The sequence below is a fragment of the Anarhichas minor genome, unplaced genomic scaffold, assembly GCF_050575085.1.
Source record: "Anarhichas minor isolate MPS153535 unplaced genomic scaffold, ASM5057508v1 ptg000003l, whole genome shotgun sequence".
Classification (NCBI taxonomy): Eukaryota; Metazoa; Chordata; class Actinopteri; order Perciformes; family Anarhichadidae; genus Anarhichas; species Anarhichas minor.
In genome coordinates this window covers 2,367,918-2,394,305 of record NW_027466449.1, presented here as the reverse complement: position 1 = coordinate 2,394,305, position 26,388 = coordinate 2,367,918, and the positions used below count along the sequence as shown (strand labels likewise).

Below are 26,388 nucleotides of genomic sequence, written 5' to 3'. Positions count from 1 at the left end.
ACAGAACAATCTCATCTCAAGGTAATTTAGTGTTGTTCAGAATTACTAATACTTTATACTCATGACTGCAAGCCCGCAGTTCTGCTTGTCCAATGCAGACACATGCACTCCCACAGCAGGACAGCAAATACCACGGCGGGGATGCAACAAAGACTGAAACACTCGTTTTCATTTCATACAATCGTCTTTTATTTCATATAGAGATAAAGAAATATATCTGAAAACTAAAAACAGAAAAGTCTGTGCAACTGCCACAATGCAGAGAGAGAGAGAGAGACGGTCATTAGTATGAACAACATCTGTTGGTGCAAAAGTAGGGACAGATAAGGAAAATGAAAAGTAGTGAAAATTATGATTTATTTTCTTAAAAAGGAAACCATTGCCGTGAATGACCTCCTTTGCCAGCAGCACACACACACACACACACAAACAGAGCGGTCTCATCTGTAATGTGTCCATCATTGTCGGGCAGGAAAACCGCTTTCATGCCCGAGACCAGACAGGCGTTACCCCAAAATAAACTACTCTACCAAACAAACAGATTTTCATGAAATGTGTTGCCTGCCTGGCTGAAAAATGTCAAGCTCCTAGAACACGTGAGCATACTTCAGCTCATCATCAAACCAAACCATCGCAGACTTTGATGCCGTCACGTTACTCATTTCTACAAAGCGTTCCCATTATTGCTGGTAATCTATTTATACCTGCAAATGAGGACTGGCAAATAATCAACTTTAACATTTTAAATGGTCAGAGAGACCTTCTTTCTCCCAATTACATTAAAATTCCAATAATTCCAGTTTACACAGTCTGGTCAGAGAAACTGGACATCCATCGGCCACTTCGACAGGAAACCAAACAGAAAGAATCTAAGTATTTGGGTAGAAAGCACCCGCTGAGGGTTAAAGTAGTGAAACCTGCCTGTGGTGTGACAAGATATTAGTGTACAGGACGACACACTTATGAACTGCGTATGGAGCCATATTGTAATCAAGAGCTCGTCCACTGACGAACCCAGTGATCCACTTATTATCCTCGCCTTTAGCTCTCCTAGTCAACACCAACTGTTATTTGGTATTATTCACACCGACGGTGCGTGATCTCATCCCTTTCTTCTCCGTCAGGATGTTTGAAGTCAGAACAAATATAAATACAGGAGAAAACAAAACCGAGGGAACAGGGATGGAGAGGGAAAGGTTTGGCCAGACTCAATCTGCAACCTCAGACTCACAACTACTACATTCCTACGAGCTCCCGCTGATCAAATTGCACATGCTAGAGTGTGTTGTTCTCTGCACTGATGCAAGCGTGTCAGCAGCTGAGGGAAGAGTAACTCGCAACTAAAACGGTATGAAGATGACGCAGATTGCTCCATCTGTAATTACTGGATGTGCTGGTTTGTTTCGACACTTTTTCCTCCACTGCTCCCGTGAACGCTTTTAAAAAGGTAGACGGCGGTTTGAGATTTCAGATATTTGAAGCTGGATTTGACGTATTCCACTAGAAGAACGGCCCCGCTCATCCAACGCAAACATCTTCTAGTCAAAAAAAAAAAAAAAATAAGAGCAGAGTGAAATGAGGAAGAGAAACACAGGACAGAACACACAGAACTCCATCACTCTAATATGGCTCATCACTTCCTATACATGAAACATTTCCGTCTGGTGAAAAGTGACTTATTAAACATATTGAATCTGAATTTGCCGGACATAATATTTTAAGGAACACATAACTGTGGGCTGGAAATCAACAGGGACAAAACTAAAGCCATTGCCAGTTTGAATATCAGACCGCTAATGTTTCCCAGGAGCATTCGTTACCGACCTGGTGACATCATCGCTCCTTTCACAGCTCAACACGTCGAGTCACACGGCAGCATATCCTCTAAAACTACATTATCAAATGTGTCAGCCAGAGCTGCAGTCCAGCATTAGGACGCAGCCTGTGGGCTGAAAGGTTTCAGAGAGAAAGAAACCGCGAGCTGATCAGGAATCAGGACTTTCATAAGTCTCTCTCTCCATTTGACGTACTCCGCCATTTCCCACACATGTAACATATGTGTGTATGCAATAATTGCATAGCGTTTCTGGGATATTAAATATGGTTGTTGATAAACTGTAAACATACTTGGGTCTTTGTGCACACATTGAATAACCACAGAGCTCTACTTCTGAGAGGTTTCTCCTGCTGGTTAATGATGGTGGGCGACAGATGGCAGAATTAACTGTCCTTTGTTACATTTGATTAGATTTAAATTTAAGGTCAATTCAGTCAGGGACAAATAACTGCAAGGTTTTTCTTCACACAACAAATATCAGAATATTAAATATGAAAAAAACAGAATGACTTTATATTTTAATTAAACATCCAACAATAATTCAAACATTTTGTGTAATTTCTAGATTTTAACCTCTTTTTTTTTTCAATGTATCTGAAGGAACCTGCTGAGGAAATGACTAAGAAACCCCAAAACGACAGCCAATCAATCAGCTTCTTTTTTTTTTTTTTTTTCCCCAAGATGGTTTGTGAAATAAAAGCATTGCCGACCTACAAACACACAGCAGCTGTCGGAGCACAAACAGCCTGCAGCATAATCCACTGGGCCTGTTGTCCCGGGAAGACCAGTGAGCATCTCGTCATCAGCTGTACGCTCCTCTTTAAATATGTGCAGCAGAAGTGAACTATTTGGAAATTCTCCTGTAATTTGGAAACGTTTTCAACCTGAAGATCACAAGTTTAAAAAAAAAAAATCATTTATCAATTTGTCGCCGCTGTCACTGCGACGTCTGACATCACGCATTGGCTGACTTGAATCAACGAGGACAGGTGGGAATTTAATGATTTGATTTATTACCATAATAGACTGCGACATCCGACTGGATGCAAAATAAACGAATCACTGGTAGAATTTATGGAGCTTTTTGAAACAATTTAGCTGCCGATCAACCTTCAGAGAGAATGATTCACGCTGGTGCTACTTGGCATCGGGAGTGAAGAAATTAAAGATGTTACGAAGTGCAAAGGATGTGACTGGGAAACATTTTACAGGCCGATTACTGATCAATGCAGGCGTCCACTGTCCAGTTATTTATCCTCACGAGTCTGAGATGCAACAAATCAGAGCAGACTTTGACAGAGCACGGATACAAAGATGACTCTGCAACTGGAAACGTAGCGCCTATTCTCTACCTTTCTCTGTATTTGTAATGGTGCCGAATGACTAACAGCCATGACGGTGACTTCTCTGCGTCACATGCACCCAGATAATTAAACAGCTCTTCCTGATTTGTGTATCATTTCAGAGCCAAAGTGTAAAACGGTACAGGATGACGCTCCTGGAGTAGGCTTAATATTAACAGTAAAAAATATAACAGAGTCATTATAACTCGTAGAACAAGAAGCATCATCCACAAATCTGTGTGCAGGAACGCTGTTAACGTGCACAGAAACAAAAAGGTGTGTTTTTTTGGATTTTGTTAAGTCATGAACAGACCCAGAAGAAGACAAAAAAAAGAAATACAGAATTGTTCTCCATCGAAAGACAAATGGGGGATTTTCAAAAAGTGGGGACACGGTTCGTTTCTCTCCAGAGACACCAGGCGGCAAATGAAAATAGTCCGGTAACATTCTCTTCATCGGGCAACCTCTTCAAATCTTGAAGTTTTGTATCACAGTTAATCAGCAGGACAGACCCGCAGCAGCTTCTTTCCTTCTGCAGTGTTCATACTTCCTCCCGTACACACCTGGTTAAATATCAAGAACTAAAAGCAAATGTCACTTTCAGACGCGTTTTCAGCGCCGATCAAACCGGTGCGCACAGAGTCGGCCTTTTTCATCAAGAACTCAGCGCGAGTCTCCGTCACCGACGGCCTTCTCGTGGCAGAACAACTATGGCTGCTCCAAAAAAGACTATTGTACACCCATTTTGTTATTTATTTAGAAAGCAAGAGACACATGAAGCAGTGGACCGAGGCATGTCCGGGCAAGACAGAATTTCTGGTTGATTTGTGGGTCGGTCGGTCGGTCGTATGCAGTAAGAAGGAGAAGAATCGAGTGTCCAGTTCGCCCAACTACACCGAGCGTTTATAACCAACTGAGAGCGCTGTACACTTACCGCCCCTTTGGCCTCCGTGATGACATTGACAGAGTGCTTGTGAGGGCACAGTCGTGTGTGTGAGAACTGGTCAAACATGTCGTTTGTGTTGCCGTGTGCGATGTCGAGCATATGCCTACTCACTGAGCATATTTGTACACTAGTCAGGGACGCTGAATACACCAGTAGACCTGCCAGTGACACCCAGCGGAGCGTTTCTGTACACGTGTGTTCCATTTGTTACGATCTAGAAGGGGCGTCCTCGAAGCTGATGATGCTGGACTCCGGGTGTTGCGCTCCGCCTGCGGACGGCCCTCCGCTGCTCTGCGACATCGAGGAGGTGGAGGAGAGAGAGGCGCCGACGGGCCCCCCCGCTGGTCTCGGCATGGAGGAGGGGAGGAGCAGATGTGTGTCGGTTCTGACCTCGTCCTCGTCTTCGTCCTCCTCGTCGTCCATGCTGGGCCAGGCCGACTGGTCATCCACGCGCTTTAGACGCTCGTTCAGAGCCTTGAGGGCCAGTTGTCTGAAAGGAAGAGAGAAATGTGGATCATTTATCCCAGAAGGATGTACAGCTGCACAACAAGGGAGGCCTGTTTGATTGTTTAAACGCGATGTAATCTAATGCTTCAAAAGCATCGCTGTGCTTCAATATCTGTATGAAACAAGTACAAAAAGACAAGAGAACTTCTGTCGAGACAACTAAAGTGAGTAACCCCTCATCAGCTAAACAAAACATAACGTCCTTACACGTGCAGAGCACAGGGTAGCAAAAGTACAGCACCACTGGAGCAGTTCTGAGGGTTCAGTGCTTTGGTTAAGGGCGCCTCTATAGATTATACTACAACAGATGTAGAACCAGTGTAACCATACCAGCACATTTCCTGACTTTGTTTAAGGCAGGGTTGGTACTCATTATATCCTGACAGCAATCAATGAATACAAATAATAATAATTGCTGCCTGCGGCTGGTCACGAGACTGTAATTAGCCCGACCAATCATTTTCTTTGGGCCAAACGTAATGTCTGTCTGTCTGCCTGCGCATACTCTGCCTGTGCACTCATTGCTCATGACCAGAGTCTTCCACAAGCTGCTAGCTTGAGAGCTGTGAGAACAGCCATGTTCATTGTTTACATTCATCATGCTAGTTTTGGGGGAGTGGCTTTGGAGGGAGGCCTGAAGTCTGTGTTGCCAACTTGGCAACTTTCTTGCTAGATTTAGCAACTTCTGCTGCTAGCTACTTGAGTTGGTAACACTGAGCTGGGATTTTTTTTCAGATGGATAATTTAAAGAAATGTAGTGTACTCTTGCTAGTTTGTCAAGATTACAAACCCTATCTTAAACTGTCTCTTGTTTTTCAATTGAAGAAGAACAAACTGATTACACGGCTCTGAAACATGCGGCAGCAGAGCTGAAGCATGCAGACAATGACAATGTTCACAAGGACTGAACACGTAACTACGATGACTAAGAGAAAATCACAAACAGGGAAATAACACACTTTCCCCCCATACGTCATTTAATACAGGCAACCTTTCAAATGAATGTCGTCATTTTTGGAATGAATGAAATTAAATCTCATTTATACGGGAGAAGTATCAATTACTATTTAAATCATCACGTGAGGTTAAATTCACATTCACATTGACAGAGAGGCCTTAACTTCATTCAGTGAGTAGCGATGCAGACAAACATAATCAAGTTCAACCAGTTTCTGGATAAAAATGTAATAATACTTGTTCGCTAACTGGGACGTTGCTTAACATGTGCGACTGTTTATGTTAGCCCAGGCCTGTGTGTGTGTGTCTCTGGATCTGTATGACAGCTTGAGAGTGTGTCTACTAGACAATGGAGCAGGAAGTAAAACAAACCTCTGACAGCTTGAGAGCGCTGTAGAGCAGAGTCATGAGTGAACGGTTTGACAAGTGTTACTGAAAAAGAGCAGAGAGGCTCAGCAACCCCTCACTGAGTAAATAAAACGACATCGTTTCTGTTGCTCGTGTCTGACTGGAGTATTGATTTTAACATATGGGTGTGTGTAAAGTATTAATTTCACTCATAGATACTTGCATGCATTCTGGACATTCTATGGGTTTGTAATGACAATGGTTTCATATAATTGAACATTATTTTGCTGCCGAACATTTTGTGATATCACAGAAAGTAGATGGATCTTATGGCGAGACTCCCAAAGTCAAGAATAAACTTATAAACAACAATATTTTGTATTAATGCTCAATGATTGTATTGGAAAACTTTTTTGATGCCAATCGGAATTAAATTGTAACATTTTACAATGGGCAATTGTGTCCACTTGTTTATTCTAACATAAAAACATGAGTTTTTTCATCTCGTGGCGGAGTCGAGGGTGGAACAGAACTGGTCCTTTGTTAACGAGTTTTCTTGCAGATTTTGTGTTTTGTTTTTTTAGCTCTGACTCACCTCCTCCTCTCTGCATCTTGTGGGTCGGTCCCTGGCAGGCTGATGGTGATGGAGGAGGGAGCCCCGACATCGTACCTCTTCACCATCTTCCTGCACACCTTCACCTTCACGAGGGCGGCGTGGACCAGCCCCGCCAGCAGCCCCACGGCCGGCTGCAGCGCCTCGGGGAAGAAACTGGCGAAGGCAAAATGGTCCGACATGTCCCCGCGGCCCCGGCTGTGCCTCTGGTAGAAGCGCAGGTAGACCCAGCCGGACAGGGCGCCATAGCTGTACGCAGCCAGGTCAGCGCAGCTGTCGAGCAGCCCGGACAGGCGCAGCAAGGCCAGGAGGAGGAGGACCAGAGCCGGTGCTGCTTTCAGTCTCACCTACGATGGGAGGGAGAGACAGCTTTCAGTTCCAGGGAACCAGAGTAATCAGGGACGGCTACCATTTAGTGTACAGATCACAGTAGCTGCCTGTTCCCACAATTCACTCAAGTCAGCCAGATTCAGGAATTGGACCGGCAAACAATAGCTGGTTGCATGTCAGGGTGGAGGGCGGGAGTCATAGTTAACATTACCAGAGTTTTGATGGAGTACATTTCCTGACCTGCTCAGCTGAGATGAGGAGGATTAGAGTTAAGGATCCCAGTTTTATCCAAACTCACAACAAGCACAAAAAGCAGTCTGGTAGTTTCACAGATACACATTAGGAATGTATAGCTAATGTGTGCCTCAGCAAAAACCCCGCTATGCCTCCCCAAGCATAAAATCACAACTCAAGAATCTGGGAAGTCATCCCACTGAAAAGGCACATTGTAAATAAAGAAACGTACACTTTAAAGTCCTGCAGTAGATATAAATTAGCTTGTTGTTTTAACGGCTGTAGTTTCCAGTGTCCTGTTAGGTGTTTTTCACCAAAGTGTTAGTAAGGAGCTTAAAGACACATAACTAGATGCTTTCATGCAAAACCAAAAGCTACAGCCTCAAGGGTGACTGCAACTCCTGAACAGCAGAAAGAAACAAACATCATGAACAAACATCATGGGCTTCACCACACGAGGACTTCCAGCACAAATAAAACTGTATTTATCCAAATCCAAAAACAAGCGAGTGAGTATGCTGTCAGTAAGTGTGTATATTTACACATTTCACTCTATTGTCCTTATTTTTAAAAGCTATTCTTTAAACTCCAATATTCTTGAAATCATATGTTAATATAAACTAAAAACAAATAAAAGCACATTTCATGCAATTTAGTGAATCTGACAAGGTGTGTCCTTGATGTGCGATGGCCATAATCTGACAGGCTGGTTTATGGACACACCTCCATGACTACTGGTTAGGTTTCCAGTGCTGTTCACATTCGCAACTCCTCACTGGTCTGGTGTTATTCGCAGCCAATCAGCATCCATGCAGAGCAGAAATGACTTGTGGTACACGTTAGCCTCACCTGTGGCACCCTGAGCACCGTGGTGTCCCCCATGGTCTGCTTCAGCGCCACCAGGACACCTCCCACGAACCCGGCCGCTCCGTAGACGCGCACCGCAAACAGGTAGTCCAGGTCAAAGGTGGAGACGTAGGTGAGCAGGTAGGAGAGGCCCGCCAGTAGGCCCGCAGAGATGTTCACCACCGCGAAAAAGATCAGGAGCTCCAGAGCGCCCCACAGAGGCTCCAGCAGACGGCCACAGGCCATGACCGTCCCCAAGTTCGCCGCCACACCCCACACGTGTTGCTCCACCACACCGTGGGTCACCAGCGTCCACACCCAGAAGTTGGGTGGAAAGAGGTAGCCCGGGGTCACCCCCAGCGTGTACGGAGTGTCGACGACCCATGACAGCAGATAGAGGAGGACCACCACGGCACTTATACTTTTCACCACCACACTGGTGCTGGCGAGGGCGGCCAGAAAGTGCTGCCGCGCCACCGGCAGGTAACGATTCATTGTGGTCTGTTTCCTGAGCAGATCGGCTCGAGAAAGCAGAAACAGCAGATGTTTGGATGTGCGAGACTAACAATGCCAAGAAGAACAGGTGACACCTGTAAGTCCTGACAGCAGTAGATTCCACACTTTTCTGTGAGCCTTCATCCGGGACACCGTCGTTCGAACGGGTTAAAGGTAGCTTCGGTAATCAACACGGCGAGGTCTGTTCCTTCTATTCAGATAAGGTGACACACGTTGAAGCTTGAAGCCGTGATAACCTTTAGCTGGGAGAACTTTTGATCTCGCTCCCTGGCTGCCGACCTTCAGTCCGCGTAGACACAAGTAGAACAAGGTTTCAAGTCACCACCAGCGAGCAGGTAACTGAACAATATGCTTCCAAGTACCAACTTCTTGTGAGGGTCTGGAGTTAGCTTGTAAACACAAGGTAGCTAATATTAGCTAGGTGTCAAACTGGGAGCGCCTCGAGTTACGCTGGTTTATAACCGCCCCCGTGGAGCAGGAGAGGTTACGTGTTCGTTTTGATAAAACCTGGTGGATTAAACCCAGCCCATGGAGCTCGTGTCCCGGTCCCCTGCGCTCTCTCGGCCCGGTGTCTCTCGGGTTAGCCCGCGGATCCCCATTAGCTAGCAACAGGCCTTAAAAACAATGTTAGGGACGTTTCTGAACCGGAGCCAATTCGCGTATAGCTCACAGGTTCGTCACACTACCGGAGCTTCATCCGTTTACTGGGTAGTTCTTCCGTGTTTTGAGAGCAGGTCGCCGGAGAAAATGTTGTTTTTTGTATCTTAGCAGGCACTCCTCCTCCTCCCAGGAACACCACTGAGCTACTGACCTGCGCTGTCTGCCATCGTCATCAACAATCGGTGAACACACGTCAAGTCACGTGACGTTTCAACACCAGAGCAGTCTGGGAAACCGAGTTTTTTAACGAATGACGCGACTCAATATATATATATATATATATATATATATATATATATATATATATATATATATATATATATATATATATATATATATATATAGTTAAATACATAGTTGGATGATGTACATCTTTGGTGGTTAGTTATTTCGTAAATTACCTTGTTCTACACTGTGTATTATTTATAAGGGATATTAGGTCACACGTTTCTTTTACTTTAGTTTGATAGTATTGTTCACTAAAAATGGGTAATTTGCACATTTCATCTCCAAACAAGTGGTTCCTTTTGTTTCTCCTGAGGCAAATTATACTCTGATAACAACGTAATGAAAAAGACACAAAACAACGCAGACACATTCATTTTATGTTGAACAATTGGAACTTGCATCACATTTACAAAAAAGGCAAATCACATACAAATGTTGTAACAAGAAAACATGGGACAAGGACACAGACTGAACAGCAACCGTCACTCAGAGTTTACAGAAACACAAAGATAAAGATCACAAGTATCACTGAATATAAACAGAAAAAAACCCAAGATATGATATTTATTGTTCTTCATGGTACATGCTATGCACTTCCCAAATTTAGGCACTCAAATACAATATCTTTACTCATAACTTAGAGACCTACTCTAAAAATGAATGTGCAAATGTAGAGATACTACCACCAGCTGACGACTGATTTACGTCCGTCTGTGGCTGATAACGCTAAGTATACTCTGGCTTATATATTTTATTAGGAAGCACAATTTTGTATTCAAATCTTAGTTCTAGGCGATCGTGGGTGTGAGTCATTGTGGATAGTAAATTGGAACATTATAGTTGTGGATCAAATGAGATCCATAAAACCAGAACAGGTTTTAATAACCATGCAGATTAGCTGGTGAGCTGGTGACATTCAGCCATTTGTCTCTGCAAAGCCATCACCGTCTGTGGGACATTAATCAAATGAAACAAGATACTCCTTGTTATCATTCAGACATTTCACATCTCTCTCTGGAAATGGAGGCCGACGCGTCCAATACATTAACCTGTTTTATCCTCTTGGTGGGGGGTATATGATGCCACCAAAACCGCCATAAATTCAAGTAACCTGCAAAATAAAGGCTGGTGAATTTTGGGTATTTTTTTTACAATGGTTGTTGGTTTCATGCCCAATTCGATCCAAATTTTATATAAATAAACTTGTATATGGAGGTCTCACACACAGAAACTCCACTATGTGAGTGACCATTTATTAAAGTAAGATGTGGAAAGTGGGTCGGTACAATTTAATCCCAGATTTCACCCTCAATGTGACATTCCATTGATTTTACTACATTACGAGAAGATAATCAAATATACTGCAAAAGCAATGACAGTGAATGTACTGACATCTATATGGGTGCAAATAAATAAGACAGAAGGCAACAAGGAAGTTCTTAAAAATGTTGGCGATTCATTTAGTAATTGCTTTCACCTGTATGGATTACCAGCTTGTCTTTAAAAAGGGCCATGTATTTAACTTTATTCCTATCATATTGAAAGAGTATTTATTGTACATTTCAAACAGTAAATTGGCCTTTATCGTTTTGGCTCATTTAGTGTCCACATTCTTCTCTTTTTCAAAGGAATAAAAAATGTCAAACATTATTTAAACAATGTAATATTAGGTTGTCATGTAAAACACTTTAGTATTTTAAGTAATATTTTCAGTGTGTTGTCTTAAAAACAGAATAAAGCACTGTCTGGAGCGAATCCCAGATTCTGACTTTTATATTATGGGTGTTAGAATATTAATGCAAAGGACAGAGAAAAAGACACCAAGTACTATAACGATACATCAGACAAACAGTACAGCTGTTTTCTGGAGGTGTTTTCCAGGCTTTTGAGTACATGTTCTCTCTTAAATGTCCTGTATTCTCCATTTACTGGAAGTCTGACTCTTGGATCAGATTGCATCTGTATTAATTGACAAGGTAGGCACGATACGTTGTTTTTTATACTTCAAGACAAAAACAAGACGCTGTAGATTAGTGTTAAGATTGCATAAATATGCCATTGTTTATACATCATTGGGTTTTAGTTGAGAGCAAATTAAACTCTTGTCGTGTGACTGTAAAAGTGGTTCATTGTTGTCAGCGTTACATGAGCTCGGTTGCTGTGTGTGTGAGAGAGACACAAAGGGGTGGTAGGCACTACATCATGTTACTACTATTGTTGCAAAGAAATTAGGAAAAGTATAATTTAGAACATGTTTTTTTTTATTTACAAACTTCAAAAAGCAAAAAAAGGATCTAAAAGTAATCCACGGTCGTATCCTCAATCCTCAAAGACAGCAGCTTTAATCTACTCCTCGGCGAAAAATGGAATTCAAACAGTTGGCTCGACTCATCCGACCAAATCGATTTGTATAAATAAATATGTAAATTCAAGTAGAAAGCTGTGAAATAAAAGAGCAGTCAGTCGAATGCAGAGCTGACAACCAAACAGTTGAACACTGAGGAAACTCGCTTGTTTGCCATCGACACACACGGACATTTCTGGAGATATGGTCGTGAACCACAGAAAATAAAGACAGAGAAACACTGGATATCAGTATTTTCTTTCTTCTCGGACGACGAGTGGTTGGACTGCTTCAGTTTCCGACCCCTTTACTTGTGAATGAGCTTCGTTTACATGCACAAAAATGGCTCATCTTATTACATACTTTAGATTTTCTTCCCAATTGTGAACAAACGTGTGAACAGGCAGGTTATTCCAAAGAAGGAATCAGAGCTCATACAGATGAAAAAGGTTTAAAGCTCACAGCTCAGTATCACGTTAATATCAATGTATCCCTGATGTCCTTTCTTTAGTTTTTTAGGTTTCTCATAATCGAGAGCTGATCAGACGTAATCACAAATGGGATATGATAATTAATCGACCCTTCTTACAGATGCTACCCTGGCTTTTAATGGGCACAGTAACGCACTTATTGGTTGGTCAACATGCAAGTCCACATGTGCTGGGTCATACTCACAAGATAGTCACGTCAAAAATAAAATAGAATAAAAACCACAGGAAACCGAAGGGATTTCCATCTGTAGTAACGACAGTAATATGACAATAAAACGAATAAACAAGATAGAGAAAAACATTGTACAAAAATAAAAATGAATAAATATACACCGTCGTAAATAAATACATTTGGTAAATTCAAAATGTTGTAAAAAGAAGAGAACTACATTTTTTACATAAATAAACTAAAAAGGACATGGAAAAGAGAGCAGGAAATGATCGGTCTTTACGTGACGGTGTTCAGAGTTTTCTTTTTCAGCCGAAGAGCTGGTTTTTAAAGCTCTTTCTGCAGCCATTTTGGAGGAGAAGATCTTCCACACGAGAACAGTGCAGAACCATCGTCGATCGGTTTGTGTGATCAGAGGGGATCAATTGGAACAGCAGAACGATGGTTTGTGGTTAAGACGCGATCCTCTTCGATGTCGGTCTCCGATGCGCTCGTGCATTTCTCACTTTTGGCAAAGCTACCTCGTCTCTCTCCAAAAAACAACACAAGAAAATAAACACAATGACCTCTGTTCACAAAATGAGATGAGACGGAGAGAGAGAGGGAAATAAAAACAACACAGCAGAGGTGGAATCCGTGTCGTCGTCAGAACAAGTAACCAAACCGAGCAACAGGAGTTTAAATATATATATATATATTTCTGAACGATTCCTTTTGTAACCCTTAAGAACACGACACACAGATACGGACACAGGAACGACACAAGCGTAACCAGAACCAAGAGTACTTCCTCAGGGGTTGTACGAACACAAACAGTATATAGGCTTGAGTGAGTGTTTTGCATCGCTGTTCGCTAGGCTACAGTAAGACTGTGGGTGAGATGCAGAGAGCCGCAGTGACCGCCCGTCTCTCTCTTCACCTCCCCTCTCTCACAGTTAACATTCAGAAAGATGGAGGCAAAAAGGCATTTTCTGTTGGTTGTTCCTCCGCTACGAGTTACAGTTTTTTTTCATTTTCACCTGGCTGTTTTTAGGCAATGAGTTTTCTTTGAAAAGTAAATATAAAATACAGAAAAGAACAATCTGATTTTCCCACGTCTGATGCCTAAATAGAAGGAGTCTTTTGAAAAAGGCCTGGTGTAAAGGCATTTGATTAGGCAATTTCATTAGAACTTCAAGATTTCAGTAGTTGTCTTTAACTTCATCCTCAACAAGCCTCAACCGCCTCTTCTACTATTTAAGATGATCCCGCTTCTTCTTTTTCCTTTTCTTTAAGAACAGAAACATACAATACCCCTGTCCTGGCAGTGAATTATTAAGTTCAATCAAAATGCTTTTTAAAAGTTCTGTTTGATCTTTTTACCATTTGAAGAAGTAGTCAGTTGCAATATTCGACAACTGACAAACAATACCATTTCACTTACTGATATTTAACAAATGTTACCACCAGCTAACTCAATTTTTATAAGCAACTCCGCCCTACGTCATCTTTTTATTAGCTGAAAAAAGCGAAGAGTCCACATTTAGCAAAGCTGCAGAACTAGAGTCTCTAACGTCAACACTACAACTAGTGACCATTTGAGGTCACCGCAGGCCCGAGCTCAGCAGTTCTAAGTATTGGACAGTAACTTGGAAGCCCAAAGTCTTCGGATTTTTATTTTCTTTGTTCTTCCTCAGGTTTCATCTTCTGATACCCATCATTAAGATTTGTCGCTGTGTCCAGTCTGTCTTCATCCCCATTCTGACTGTTTCTCCAAGGCAAGTAGAGGAAACACTTCAGTGACAATTGTCTTTCATTGTTTTTGTCCGTTTCCCTCATGGCCTCGGGGCAGGCCATTCGAAGCCTGCCTCCCGGCAAACAGGATGTCATCCCATTTTGATGGTTTGTAAATTGAATCAAGCTTGCTCAGATCACCGCGTCATTCGTCTGTCACTGTCCCCCCACCTCAATTACATCGTCGTCATCATCCGAGCTGCTGGCGCTGCTGCCGTTCCTGCCGTTCATCAGCACTGGGCCCCGGTGGCCCTCGAACCGTGCTGAAGGGGAGAAGGAGGAAGGAGAAGATGAGGAGGAACTGGAGGCAGCAGTGGGAGAGTACTGGGAGAGGAAGCTGGCTCCGGCTGGACCAGGGGTGGCGGCCGGACCCGGCAGCCCACCGGGGAGCATCGACCCCGTGTACAGGCTGGCCAGAGACTGGCTGTAAGAGAGAGGGAAGCCTGGCAGCAGCATCCCGGCCATGCCCACCATGCTGGGGCTCAGCATGAACGGCGGCAGGGCTCCTGGGACTGAACTGGCAGCTTTGACCGTCGCCGAAGATGAGGAGGAAGATGAGGAGGAAGATGAGACGGCAGTCGCAGTGGTTGTCGTGGAGGAGGAGGAAGAAGAGGTGGGGACTGCGCTGGCTCCGCCAAAGCCGAAAAGTTCTGGGTACATGTAACCGGGGTCCCTCAGTTGAGTTTGAGGGGGCTGGAAGTAAGGCGAGCCTGCCCCCATGTAGAGCGGGTGCCCCAGTGACCCACCCAACATGGCGGGGTTAAGGCCCAGAGGAGGGAGGCCGTAGCCCCCGGTGTAGGGGAAGCCCTGTGTGGCCAGAGGGGCTGAGGAGTGTTGGCCTGCAGAGGGCTGCTTACTGGGCCGCTCCTCCAGGGACAGGGTGGAGGCTTTGCGCTTGGAGCCTGTTCTCAGGTCTTGAGCTACAGTGGGCTGGATCACATTAGTCACAGAGGCATCATGGTGGCTCGGATTTCCAGGAGCAAAACCGCTCCCGTTGCTGCCATTGGCCGGGGCCAGTTTGGCTGAAGGCAGCTTGTTCGTGTCGCCCTCTGCCGCCCTCTCTGGCGGAGCTCCGGAGCCTAAGGCGGTGCCAGCTCCTGAGCCACCCGTGTAGCGCTGCAACTCGCTGATGATCTCCGGGCTGTCAGGTGAAAGAGGGCGGGGCTGCTGCTTCCTGTCAGGTGACAGGCAACCGTTGCTGCCATTGGTTGACGCTTCCTCTGGTAGGGCCTGAGAGTCTGAGAAGAAGAAACCAGGGGTTGGATATTACCTTCTGATAAAGATTTAAACCCGTTAAATGAGCTGGGTCGGCTTAAATAATATCATAATGTCAATAATGTTTTGTGCCTCATCTTTTTACATCTCTGCTTGTCTAAAAAAACCTGGCAGTCAGTCCTACCTTTGGGTGGTGCTTTAGTACTCTCCTCTGCCGTCTTGGCCTTATTAGCTGCTCTGATGGCAAAGATTCGACCATCAGACGACCTGATGTAAGTCCCTAAAACAGACAAAGGTGAGAGAAATGATCAGCACCCAGTGAAAGCTTACCCTGACCTGCTTCATTAAATGAAGCTTAGATGGATCTCAGAGAAGATGCTTTTACAGCATTGTGATTTTATATATGGCTACAACTCATGATATTCAGTTAAGTATCAATGAGTTTAGTCGAGCGTTATTGTACCTTTGGTGCCCCTGATGATGTGGATGCTCTCTCCAGCAATGATCCTGGCCTGGACATCGGTTGAGCTGTTGGTGCCTGGAATCACTATGTCTGAAAGAGACCAAAGAAGACACATTTACTAAGAGTCGAAAGACACGGCGATTATTCCTCAGCTAATATCATGACGAATGAATCCTTGGAAAAAAAGAATGAAGATTAAATCTAAAATACTAAAGCGATGAAGACCAAACAAGTAAAAATAATATCCGGCACATGTACAGTTGGCCTACCAGAAGTGGTAACGATCTTCTGGACAAACACTCCGGCTTTTTCCAGGCAGTTGACAGGAAAGCCTCCGATGCTGGATTCCGACGAGTCGTTGCTTGGAGCAGAGCCTACAGACGCCTGCCGGGGCATCATGGGAACTGGAGTTGACTGGACCGGCCGGACACTGGCGACTGGTTTCTCTTCGGAACGAGGAGGTGGACGCCTGAGTAGAGAGTTTCTATCAGTTCATGCCTCGTGTTCTCATGTTCAGATGTTGACGATGAAAACTTTGAAGTATCTTTTTTTTTGTTTGAGTTGCAGCTGTGAGTCACTAACCAGTTTCTCTGACTGAAGGCGGGGATGTTCGTGAGGCTCTGGTCACTGGCAGGGTAGTAGTGAGCGTAGGACGGGCGGGTGTAGGGCACAGACGCCCTCTTCTCCTCTTCGTAACCTTTCTTTGCTGCTTTCTTCTCCGCTTTGGTCAGCTTCAGCTCCCTGCGGTCTATCAGCAGGGACTCGTGGGGGAACGGTTGCTGGAAGGGAGAATGAAAAAGAAAATGTCAGATTCAAGATTGTTCATTCTTTTTCACTTTGAAAGAAGCAGAGGGGCACAACGAGGAAGCCTTCACGTGTCAAATACATTTAGAATGTTAACATTTAAGTGAATACAAGTGATAAGTTGAAATAGATTCATATGGATAATTAAAAAGCTTGACAATTCATGACATATTCATTCAAAAACCCACCATAACAGACTTATTGAATTGGTAGAGGACTGTCAATCATCTTGTACAGCCCACTTAAAAATGACACCTGTGTGTAGTCAATTATAAGCCTTACAAGAGCACAATGAATAATGCACTAATTGTAGGCAGGGAAACGCACACATGTCCAACCTTTAACCGACGGTATGAGACGGTGTCTCCTCTGTTCTCCTACCTTAGTGATCAGGGGAGGATAGAGGTGCAGAGCCTTCCGGAGGACGCTCTCCATGCTGTCGTGGGGCTGCAGCTGGACCTGGGAGGGGTCCGGCTCCTCATCCACGAAGTGAAGAAGAGACTCCACCTCCCTCCGGGTGAAGGTCAGCACAGGGTTCAGGTCATCCACCACCCGGTCTTATGGAGGGAGGGAGAGAGGAAGACAGAGAAAGAGGGAGAGGACGTTAAATAGGAACAAAGAAGAAAGAAAACAAACTGTGGACCAACAAGGCTGATTTCCTACGGCTCTCCGAAGCATAAGCGGCCTCAACGTGTCTGTCTAGCCAGTCAAGGCTTACAGCAAACACTGGAATTCAAACATAATCCATTTTGCGACTCACCTGACATGCCCTGTTTAGAGATCTGGCGGTCGTAGATCTTCTTCTCCAGCGTGAAGTCGCACACCAGCCGGTAGATATGACACGGCTTCTTCTGCCCATAGCGGTAGACGCGGCACACGGCCTGGGCGTCGTGGCACGGGTTCCAGGAGGCGTCAAACACCACCACGCGGTTCGCCCCAATCAGGTTTACGCCCAGACAACCAGCCCTGAGGCCCAGAGAGGTCACAAGTCGGGTTATGTCCTGACAATTCGCATCCATTATCATCCATTAATATGACCATTATTGTGTGTTTTACCTAGTTGACAGCAGGAAAACCCACGCCGAGGTGTTGGACGGAGCGTTGAACTGGTTTATAAGCCTCTCTCTCTCTGAGGCCGTTGTACTTCCATCCAGTCCTGCAAGACATCACACAACCAATAGAGAGTCAGAACAGTCCTGACTAACTAACTTCACTATATAGTGCAACTGTGTCCCATTTGATTCTCCTCCTCCTACTATTATATGTAATCTATAGGTAAAATAAGACAACAAACATGTGCAGAGGACACAAGTTGAGAATAAAGAGAACATATGTGCTAAATAAGATAAGCATGACGTAGTTAAAACTCAATTCACTTTTAATTGGCTGACAAAGTGACTTTGTGGATACAGTTCATATTTTACAAGACCAGGCTTTAAATATCCGTGAAAAACACAAACACCAACTCTACAAAAGCTGTGAATTCCTTTCAGAACCATAAACCAAAGTCTGGCTGTTTTTCAAGACATGCCAGCAGATGGCAGCACTCATTGTAAGTCAATGAGAGGAGCAGAACCACTGCACAACCAAACCACTGGAGTCAAGAAAAACCAACAGATTTATGAGTATGTTCCAATATTTAAGGACTGTGGACAGAAAACATGACTGATAAACTTACAGAACAGTTCGACCACCTTCACTGTGCTAACATAGCCTTTCAACCCGTCTCCTCCTATTCCAAGTCCCCTCGTCATGTGGCCTTCACAGCAGGTTTCTAGTTTGGGATATTTATTGAACCTGAACACTGAACCATGAACAATATCTTTACAGTATACTTTTTGATCACTTACTGTAGTAGTTGAGGTTGCGGACCCAGTTCTGGTTGGGTCTGTCCCTGCTGGACGTGTTGGGCGATGGAGGCACTGGTCTCTTAGCCAGAAAATCCTCAATCACCGTCAGTGTGGACAGACTCTGACTGCAGGAGGCAGACAAAAGGGCAGAATTAAGGAGTGGATCACATGCAAGAAAGGTCCAGTAATGTAAATGTAAAGCAAAGTAGAATTTAGCAAAGTCAGAAAAATAAAAGCTGAGAAAAGGACAAGTTTGAGGTGAGATTCACTTCCCATTTCATAATTTCTTTAGCTATGAATAGCTTTTGTTTGTTATATCACATACGTGGGAAAATAACTGAAAAAGAAACTCAGATACCTGAAGACGAGGATTTTGTCTCCCTTCCTGACGCTCTCCTCGATCAGATGGAACAGCAGCATCATTTTTGCAGAGTTCTCCAGGTAGCCGGGCTTGTAGTCGTACAGGATGTCCTTCGCCTGGCCATGTGAAGAGAGGGACTGTTAGAACGTACTGTTCTATTACACAACACCACCTTTACGTAGATCAGCTGAAGAGATGTGGGCCTTATTTAAGCAAACTAAGACCGACTTCACAAAAGTGAGGTTTGCAAACCTTAATAACAGAGGTAACAACCAAAGCTGTGAACTCTCATTGAAATGCTTCACTTCACACTATTCAATTCCACATATTTTGTGGGATTTTGTCCAAAAGTGTCTCATGATGCATGCACAACAGTATCACCATTGATTTAGCTATATTCCTCATAGTTTCCAAAGCTTCCTAGCAGAATGTTTAATCACACATCAAATACAACTCTATCCAACAAGTGCAAAAAGGCTTCAGGACTAATTATGGCCCCAAGCGCTCCTGAATGTCAGGAGAAGATAAGTGTTGTAATGTTGCAGACTTTAATAGGTAGAGATGATGTACTGTGATGTACGTTGGTGAGTCCAGCTTTCTTGGAACTGGATCTTTGTTTGATTAATGGATAGTTCATGCTTCTATTTCTCTCCTCTTATACTGTGGGTGGCAGCACTGAACCGACAGCAGCGTCTCAATGAGGGGGAACATAATGTTCAGCTTAAAAAAATGCAAAGTGCAGCTTTATGCTAAAGGAAGCGGAAATATCGAATTACTTTCAAAACTCTTTAGCGTTCCAGTCTTTCCGACGTACCCATTCGTAAGTGATGACCTGATTGGCTTTCTCCTGCAGCTGGTTGAGACTTAGTCCACCAATGGGGTTGGGGTTCTCAAGGGGCTTGGACTTTTGATTGGGTGCAGTTGGACATCGGGTGAGACCTGTGGAAGTGATGTCATCAAGGTCCAAGTCCTGGTCACTGGCCAGGTTTTCCTTCTGTAAGGCCTCGTACAGCACGTCTGGATGGTTCCAAATCTGAAGAATAACAGGAGATCAGTGGTGTGAAAACACACTCGAGGTAGTAACAACTGGATTTAGTATGATGAATACACAGGAATGTATCTTGGTGCAGAAACATGCTGACTTGTGTCACAATATTTCAAGGACTGCAGGAACTGACTTCTAAATAAAAGGCTTTAGTAATAGTATCTATGACACTGATGTAAAACCATCCATAGATGTTAAATATGTGTCTTTTTGTATCCAGGTAGCTTTCCACACACACATGCCCTCCTCACCTTGCAGCAGACGCAGAAAGCCTTCAGTGGGTTGAGGCTCAGCCAGCCGGAGTTTCCTGCCTCTCTGAAGCGGTTCATGAACTCTGTGTAGAGCGCCCTCTGCAGGGGAGACAGACGCACCAGGATCACGTGCTCCTCTTTAGAGGGCAGCTGGTCCTTCAGGACGTCATGACCTCGCCTGGAATGAAGTAAAGTGACGGTCAATATTTGTGAAATCTTACTCAAAATGAAGAATAGGTTGGGGAAATTCTCAGGTTTTAAGAGAGCCAAAATGTCAATAGAACCTTTGTGTTCTCTGTTAAATATTTGAGGGAGGTCAAGTTGGGTTTTCTGGGCAGTAGTTGTGGCTTTATGAAGGCAGCCGTCTCACCTCTGTACGAAGCCCTCCAGCAGGCTGTGCAAGACGTGGCTCCTGTACCTCATCAGCTGGACGTCCTGAGGCGTGCTGTCCACACACTGCCCGTTCAGAATGGGACGCTCAAACATGTTACTGAACTCCTGCCTCGTACCTGAAATACATATCGGATGCAGAATCTGAAGTCAGAAGATGAACAGGAAAAAGGAGGGGACAAATGCAGTCTTTTGATGACAAACATCTTCATGCTAATTTCAGTGAGCACTTGGTTAAAAACAACGCCTGAAACAAAACGGCCCGTACCTAGGAAGTCGGGTCGGACAAAGTCGACCATGCACCAGTACTCGATCAGGTTGTTCTGGAGCGGATAGCCGGACAGGACCACGCGGCGTCTGGTTCGGATGCTCTTCAGAGCCTGCGACGTGCTGGCGTGGCAGTTCTTGATGCGATGGCCTTCGTCACATATCACCACGTCTGGACCAGGCCGGGCCAAGGCTTTCTCGATACCTGGAGGACAACAGGCATAAATATCTTCAGTGACATTCTACACTGGTGCTTTAAAAAGTAGCATATATTACATTTCCTCTCCATTTTTGACTTCTCTTTGTTCCTCCCTCTCCTCTCCACCTTTCCCACCTTTGAGCAGTTCCTGCTGCCTGTCCTCTTCATCCAGGTCGACGACGACGACAGGTCTGGTTGTTTTCTTGCTCTTCTTCTTCCTCCCAGCCACAAAGCTCTTCTTCATCGACAGGAGGCGGTACATCTCGTAGCCCATCAGCAGCACCCCGCCGTCCTGAGCCCAATCCTCCACCACCTTCGCCCTGCTCGCTGTGTTCCTGGGTGATGCAAGAAAATGTCATTGTTTGTAAAGCATATGAGAGAGACGGAAGGGAATATTATTATCTTGTATAAAAAAGAGAGAACAAGAATGAAGCATTGTAATCAATCCAATTGTAATAAATTACCAATTCATTACCATTTAATAATGATTTCAGAGTATTGTTTGGACAGTAGTAAAATGAGGTAACTGTGTCACTTTTAGCAGCATCCCTTCTTTCCTCTCTAATCCACACACACACGTACACACACAACACATGAGAGAGTCAGAAAATCTTTCCAGCAGTGGCAGCTGTCAAAAAGAGGATGATGGAGAGACGGGGGGAGAGGACGAGCCAGATGGGGATAAAGTGCAGAGGCAGGTCAGATCAGAAGGTCGGCGTTGTCTTTTTTTAGAGATAAAGAAAGTCCCTTCACTGTTTTCATGAATGTTATTGCATCCAGCATCTTAAATTAGGCTTTTAAAATCAACCAGTGACCCTGCTGCATGAGTGTGAGGGAGATACAGCCTGCCCTGCAGGATTTAAAAATCGTACTTCTTGTTTTTTTTTAAAGAAATCAATACTCAGAAAAAGCTAAAAAAAAAAAAGGTCTCGTTCCCGTTACTCACTTGTGTTCGTCGTTGAGGATGTGAACCTTAAAGGCACGAGGAGTCACCAGTCCCGGGTCGGTATCTGGGGGTAATGCCTCCGGGGCTGGGACCCACATGTTGAACTCTGACAGCCAGTTCTGCAGCGTGTTCACCTGGGAGGAAAGTAATGGATAAATAATCTGAGTCAATCTTCAATCCTCACGTCTTCCGCTATCCAAATTGATTTTGATCATGTCTAATCCAGAGCTGAAATGATCCACTGACCAGGAAGAAATATTTTACTGTTCCGACTTGGAACACATTTATTACTATAAATTTGATGGCAAGCATTTTGTGCCCAAACTCTTGTTCTCTTAATCATTCATATTGCCTGATTTAATCAACAGCCTTATCACCGATCCTACTGCGTGTCTGAATCTGAGCACTCATCGATCCGATCGGTTACATTCCCTTGCATTCCAACATTAAGTCCACAGGTGCTTACAGGTACGATGGCGAGAACGGTGTGAGCCTGGGTGTGTCTCAGCAGGACGTCGATGAAGGCGATGACCTGCAGCGTTTTGCCCAGGCCCATGCTGTGAGCGAGGATGCAGCCGAATCCGCTGCTGCCGCCGAACTGCTCCACCGACTCCACCAGGTTGTCGTACAGGAAACGGATTCCGCCGATCTGAGGATGAAACGGGACGGAAGGAGAATTAATGAGGAAAGAGCAGGAAAAGAGGAGAAGGAAGATGGTGACAAAGAGATAGTTGGAGCCGTGGCAATAAGAAAAGTGAGCGAGGTGGTGAAGAAAGAAGGAAGAAAAAAAAATGAAATTAGAAGTAGGAAGTAGGAGGAAGCGAGACAGAAGGTCGTGGTGAAAGAGCTGTGATATCTCATTAAAACTGAATGAAAAGATCACACTCAGCAGGCTGTCTGTCACTTAAAAAGAAATCTGAATTAAAAAGGTCAACAAATCTAAATTTTGAAGAAAGTGATTTTCACAGTACGACAAAAAAAAAAAAAGGCAGATTTGGACACATCAATGAAAAAACATCTTTATTGTTACTTATTGATTTTACAATATTCAGATACTTATTTCCTTATATACATCCCAAAGCAGACAAAAAGCACCAAGTGTTTGCTTTGAGTTCAGAAGTAAAACAAATACCTGGTGAGGTTTGACTGCTCGCGCCAGCTGAGGCATCAGGAAAATGTCCTTCTCTGCAGTCGGATGGTTCAAGTTGACCAGCACCCGGCCCCGGGGGTCCGGTCGGTTAAGGGCGTCATTGGCGTGCGCGCCGCTCGGCTCGATCTCTTCTTTCTCGACGGTGAATTTTCTGCTGACGTGTTCGACGGTGTCGTCCTCGCCCGAGCTCAGATCTATCACATCTGCACGGAGGGACGAGATTTAGGTTTTCTGAAAATGACACTGCGGGTCTTGCAAACTGTTTTTCCACCTCAATGTTCAGAAAACCCGTTTTGATCTCGGACTGACAACTCGATTAAAAAAAGGATTTGACCTTAGGTTCACAGATGTATTTAAGCAAACTCTTAAATTCAAAGGTCTTTTTTTCCCCCACATGAGTAAAACAAACTGATCCAAAGAGAAAACTTAAGGCAGTTTTACGGCAGGAAGACTGCAGCTTTTCCAATAAAAACAACTTGTTTTAATTGGCCTTGACACATTCATCTCAAGTGATGTGGTGAACAGTGGCGCCGCATGATGTTAAAAGTCAACGGTATCGAGTGGTGAAAGTTACACAAGCTGGCGGCCTGCGAGGGAACGGCGGGGAAAGGTGTGTGTGTGTGTGTGTGAGAGTGTGAGCTTATATAACTGCAGTGAATGGCTGGTTATACAAGTAGGATTAGAGTGGAGGGGGAGACATTATGCAACCCCAACTGGAAATGTCACTGTGTCACTGTGAGTGTGTGTGTGTTCGTTTTGTGTGTGTGTTCTGTCTTATAACCAGGATTAGCCAGCTTTATTGCTCCAAAGACCCACTCTGCTCTGCCCCGCAGACACTCTCTCTCTCCCTTCATCTCTCTCCTCCCTCCGTCCGTTCTTTCTCTCCTTTGGTCTTTTTCAGCTCCCAAATCGACATATCCGTCTTTGTTCATCCAAACGACGGCTTAGCTAACTCTGACCCTCCGGAGAGACCGTTCATCGGTCTCTCTCTCATCTGTGTGCGTGTTTGTGTTGTAGGTGTGTGTGCCTACAGTTTATATTAGTCTCCTTTCAACGTAGAGCGTATGTGTGTTTATTCCCGACTGAGTATGTGTGTGTGTGTGTGTGTTTATTCCCAACTGAGTATGTGTGTGTGTGTGTGTTTATCATTGGCTGTTTGAGTGGCTCTGAATGTGTGTGTGTGTGTATGTGTGTGTGCGCACTTGGGCAATAAGGGAGCGGTACATGATGTACCCTGAGGAGGTTTTAAATATTCTGATGCACATGGCTGCTAACCTACGAAAACTCCACACACACACCTAACAGGAACGGTGGTGATTGTTTTACCTTCATTGTTTACATTTGTACAGGGAGACTTTCAGTGATTGGGTTTAAAAGTTTCACCCTCGAAAGAATTCAAAGAAATCAAAGTTTTTGTTTGAAATGAGGTGAAACTTCCTTTATATTGTCTTTACTTAGAGCTGAAATGAGCGGAGAAGTCCCTCACTCTGGTACATCAAGCGTTTTTTAACACTAAATTGTCTTTGCGGACATGATGTTGAACATCCCGAAAAATCAAACCAACAAATCATCCCAAGATGTGAGATGAATACTGGCCCAGATATCTGCTGTGTTGTGGCCCTTTGAGTAAAAAAACCTCGTTCAGATTTGGCTTGTTTTTCAATCCTCCGTTACTTCTCCTGGAAATTCAAGCTGACGCAGTCGTTTAATGTGCCTTCTTTCCAGACCCCTGGGCTCAGAGAGCAATTTGAAACGGAGTGTGTAATTTAGTAAACGCATGGCTGTCACGAGGCTATTAAGGCCGCTTTGCTTAATCTCTGAGAGACGGATGCGTTAGAGATGTGAGGTTTCCACCCGACACCGACAAACTACCAGGAATGTGTATTCAAGTGATATTTCTGATAGATCCCTCCCTCAGTGACTGCCAGACGAGCCTTCGAGCTACTGTAGGTATTGGACCTCAAAGTGCACCAGTAGATTGGCTTCATGGGCTGTTGGCTTGCTAACTGTAATCAGCACATTCATTCTTAAAAACGTGCTTCGTGAGGTGACAAATGTTTGCATGTCTCACCTGTTTTGTGTGAGCACTCTGTCGTAGGTACGTTAGTCTTTCTGTTCTCGCTGAGGCCGGTGCTGCTGGAGTCCAGGCAGATCACTCCCGGTCGGACCGACTTCACTTCTTGCTGCGACGCTGTAGAGGCCGCCGATGACGACACATGCTTTGACACATCACCTGGAGAGAAGGACGGGGACGATGCAAAGAGAGAGGAAAGAAGATTGGGAAGCAATGAGGGACAGGAAGGGAAGAAAAGAAAGGAAGTCAAGAGTTAGTTCTGGGCATCTGGAATCTATGTTGGAGGAGGATTTGATGGACCGGTGGATAATGTTAATATTCATGTAAGCATATTTTGGGGTGGTAAATGCTCTTACCAGTTGTGTATTCAGGCAGCAGTGGTACGGGGAAATCCTGTTTGCTCTGCTGCTCCAGACGTCTCCTTCTCTCCAACTCGTCCTGCTGGGCGGCTTTGGTCACTGACTCTAACTGATGCTCCCGCAGTAACTTCCTGCACAGACACAAAAGGAAAAATAACATTTGTATGGAGACGGTATTGTGTTTTTACAAACTAACAACCGTCATTGTATTTGTTAACTGCATAAAGACAACAATGGTTTTCATTGTATACACATTTGTATAATTGTGTTTTCAGCAAAGAAAAAGGGTTGCATGTCCGTTAGCTTGTTTTTGAGTTCTTCTGCCCTCTAAGGGTCAAAGGTTGAGGAGTCCAGCTTTAAAAAGGAGACAGTTAACCCCAAAATCAACAATACATATTTTTCTTCTTAACCGTAGTGCTATTTACCAATCTGGATTGATTTGGTGTGAGTTACTGAGTGTTGGAGATATCAGCCAGAAACTGAAATTTGCTAATTATTTTGACAGCTGCATAGTTCAATTATTTAAAAGAGAGACAGAGATGTTAGACGAGTGATTCATTGCTGAAATTCTGGGGAAATAATACATGAGAATTCATTCTGATTAAAAAAGACAGCTTATCAGTGTTTGTTATATAATAGAACAGCATCTTGTAACTAATAAATGACTCCACTATTTAACACTCGCATACACATAGATTTGCATCTCTGACATATTGTTTGATGTTATTGTAAAGACGCAGTTATGTAAAAGCAACAGCATATTTGAGGCTATATTGTGGTTACTGGCAGCTGGAGGAATGAAGCTGCAGACTGAGAATACGCTCGTATAAACATCGACAGATTTCATCAGTAGTTTTGTGCTTTGGTTCCTC

At 44.2% G+C, this 26,388-nt stretch overlaps 2 protein-coding genes across 4 annotated transcripts in view; both read right to left on the bottom strand.

Annotated features, from left to right (window-relative positions):
* Positions 1 to 165: 165 nt before the first annotated feature.
* Positions 166 to 9,314, bottom strand: tmem115 (transmembrane protein 115). Its single transcript, XM_076093325.1, has 3 exons — positions 7,965 to 9,314; positions 6,534 to 6,898; positions 166 to 4,616 (listed from the first exon to the last, which is right to left on the bottom strand). Exons 1-3 carry the CDS (start codon positions 8,454 to 8,456, stop codon positions 4,334 to 4,336), a joined length of 1,140 nt encoding a protein of 379 aa, XP_075949440.1. The 5' UTR covers positions 8,457 to 9,314; the 3' UTR covers positions 166 to 4,333.
* Positions 9,315 to 11,605: 2,291 nt separating this feature from the next.
* The window catches only part of LOC142951627 (helicase ARIP4-like), a 50,949-nt gene continuing 36,166 nt past the window's right edge, over positions 11,606 to 26,388 (bottom strand). For all 3 annotated transcript variants that reach the window (XM_076093296.1, XM_076093304.1, XM_076093313.1), the window contains 20 exons: positions 25,514 to 25,647; positions 25,155 to 25,316; positions 23,066 to 23,286; positions 22,400 to 22,582; positions 21,934 to 22,067; positions 21,123 to 21,322; positions 20,790 to 20,993; positions 20,502 to 20,640; positions 20,132 to 20,309; positions 19,650 to 19,868; positions 18,833 to 18,951; positions 18,475 to 18,599; positions 17,681 to 17,780; positions 17,385 to 17,590; positions 17,006 to 17,181; positions 16,403 to 16,599; positions 16,090 to 16,289; positions 15,821 to 15,910; positions 15,542 to 15,637; positions 11,606 to 15,380 (listed from right to left, as the gene is read on the bottom strand). In XM_076093296.1, coding sequence (XP_075949411.1) covers positions 14,299 to 15,380; positions 15,542 to 15,637; positions 15,821 to 15,910; positions 16,090 to 16,289; positions 16,403 to 16,599; positions 17,006 to 17,181; positions 17,385 to 17,590; positions 17,681 to 17,780; positions 18,475 to 18,599; positions 18,833 to 18,951; positions 19,650 to 19,868; positions 20,132 to 20,309; positions 20,502 to 20,640; positions 20,790 to 20,993; positions 21,123 to 21,322; positions 21,934 to 22,067; positions 22,400 to 22,582; positions 23,066 to 23,286; positions 25,155 to 25,316; positions 25,514 to 25,647 — 4,165 coding nt within the window. In that variant the 3' untranslated portion in view covers positions 11,606 to 14,298. The remainder of the gene's footprint in view (positions 15,381 to 15,541; positions 15,638 to 15,820; positions 15,911 to 16,089; positions 16,290 to 16,402; positions 16,600 to 17,005; positions 17,182 to 17,384; positions 17,591 to 17,680; positions 17,781 to 18,474; positions 18,600 to 18,832; positions 18,952 to 19,649; positions 19,869 to 20,131; positions 20,310 to 20,501; positions 20,641 to 20,789; positions 20,994 to 21,122; positions 21,323 to 21,933; positions 22,068 to 22,399; positions 22,583 to 23,065; positions 23,287 to 25,154; positions 25,317 to 25,513; positions 25,648 to 26,388) is intronic.

Excerpts from the sequence above, each read along its gene's own strand:
- tmem115 (XM_076093325.1), bottom strand. The coding sequence starts at position 8,456 with ATGAATCGTTACCTGCCGGTGGCGCGGCAGCACTTTCTGGCCGCCCTC. Across the intron at positions 6,899-7,964 it reads CGGTGCTCAGGGTGCCACAG|GTGAGACTGAAAGCAGCACC; the intron begins GTGAGGCTAACG and ends CTCCCATCGTAG. Across the intron at positions 4,617-6,533 it reads CAAGATGCAGAGAGGAGGAG|ACAACTGGCCCTCAAGGCTC; the intron begins GTGAGTCAGAGC and ends TCTTCCTTTCAG.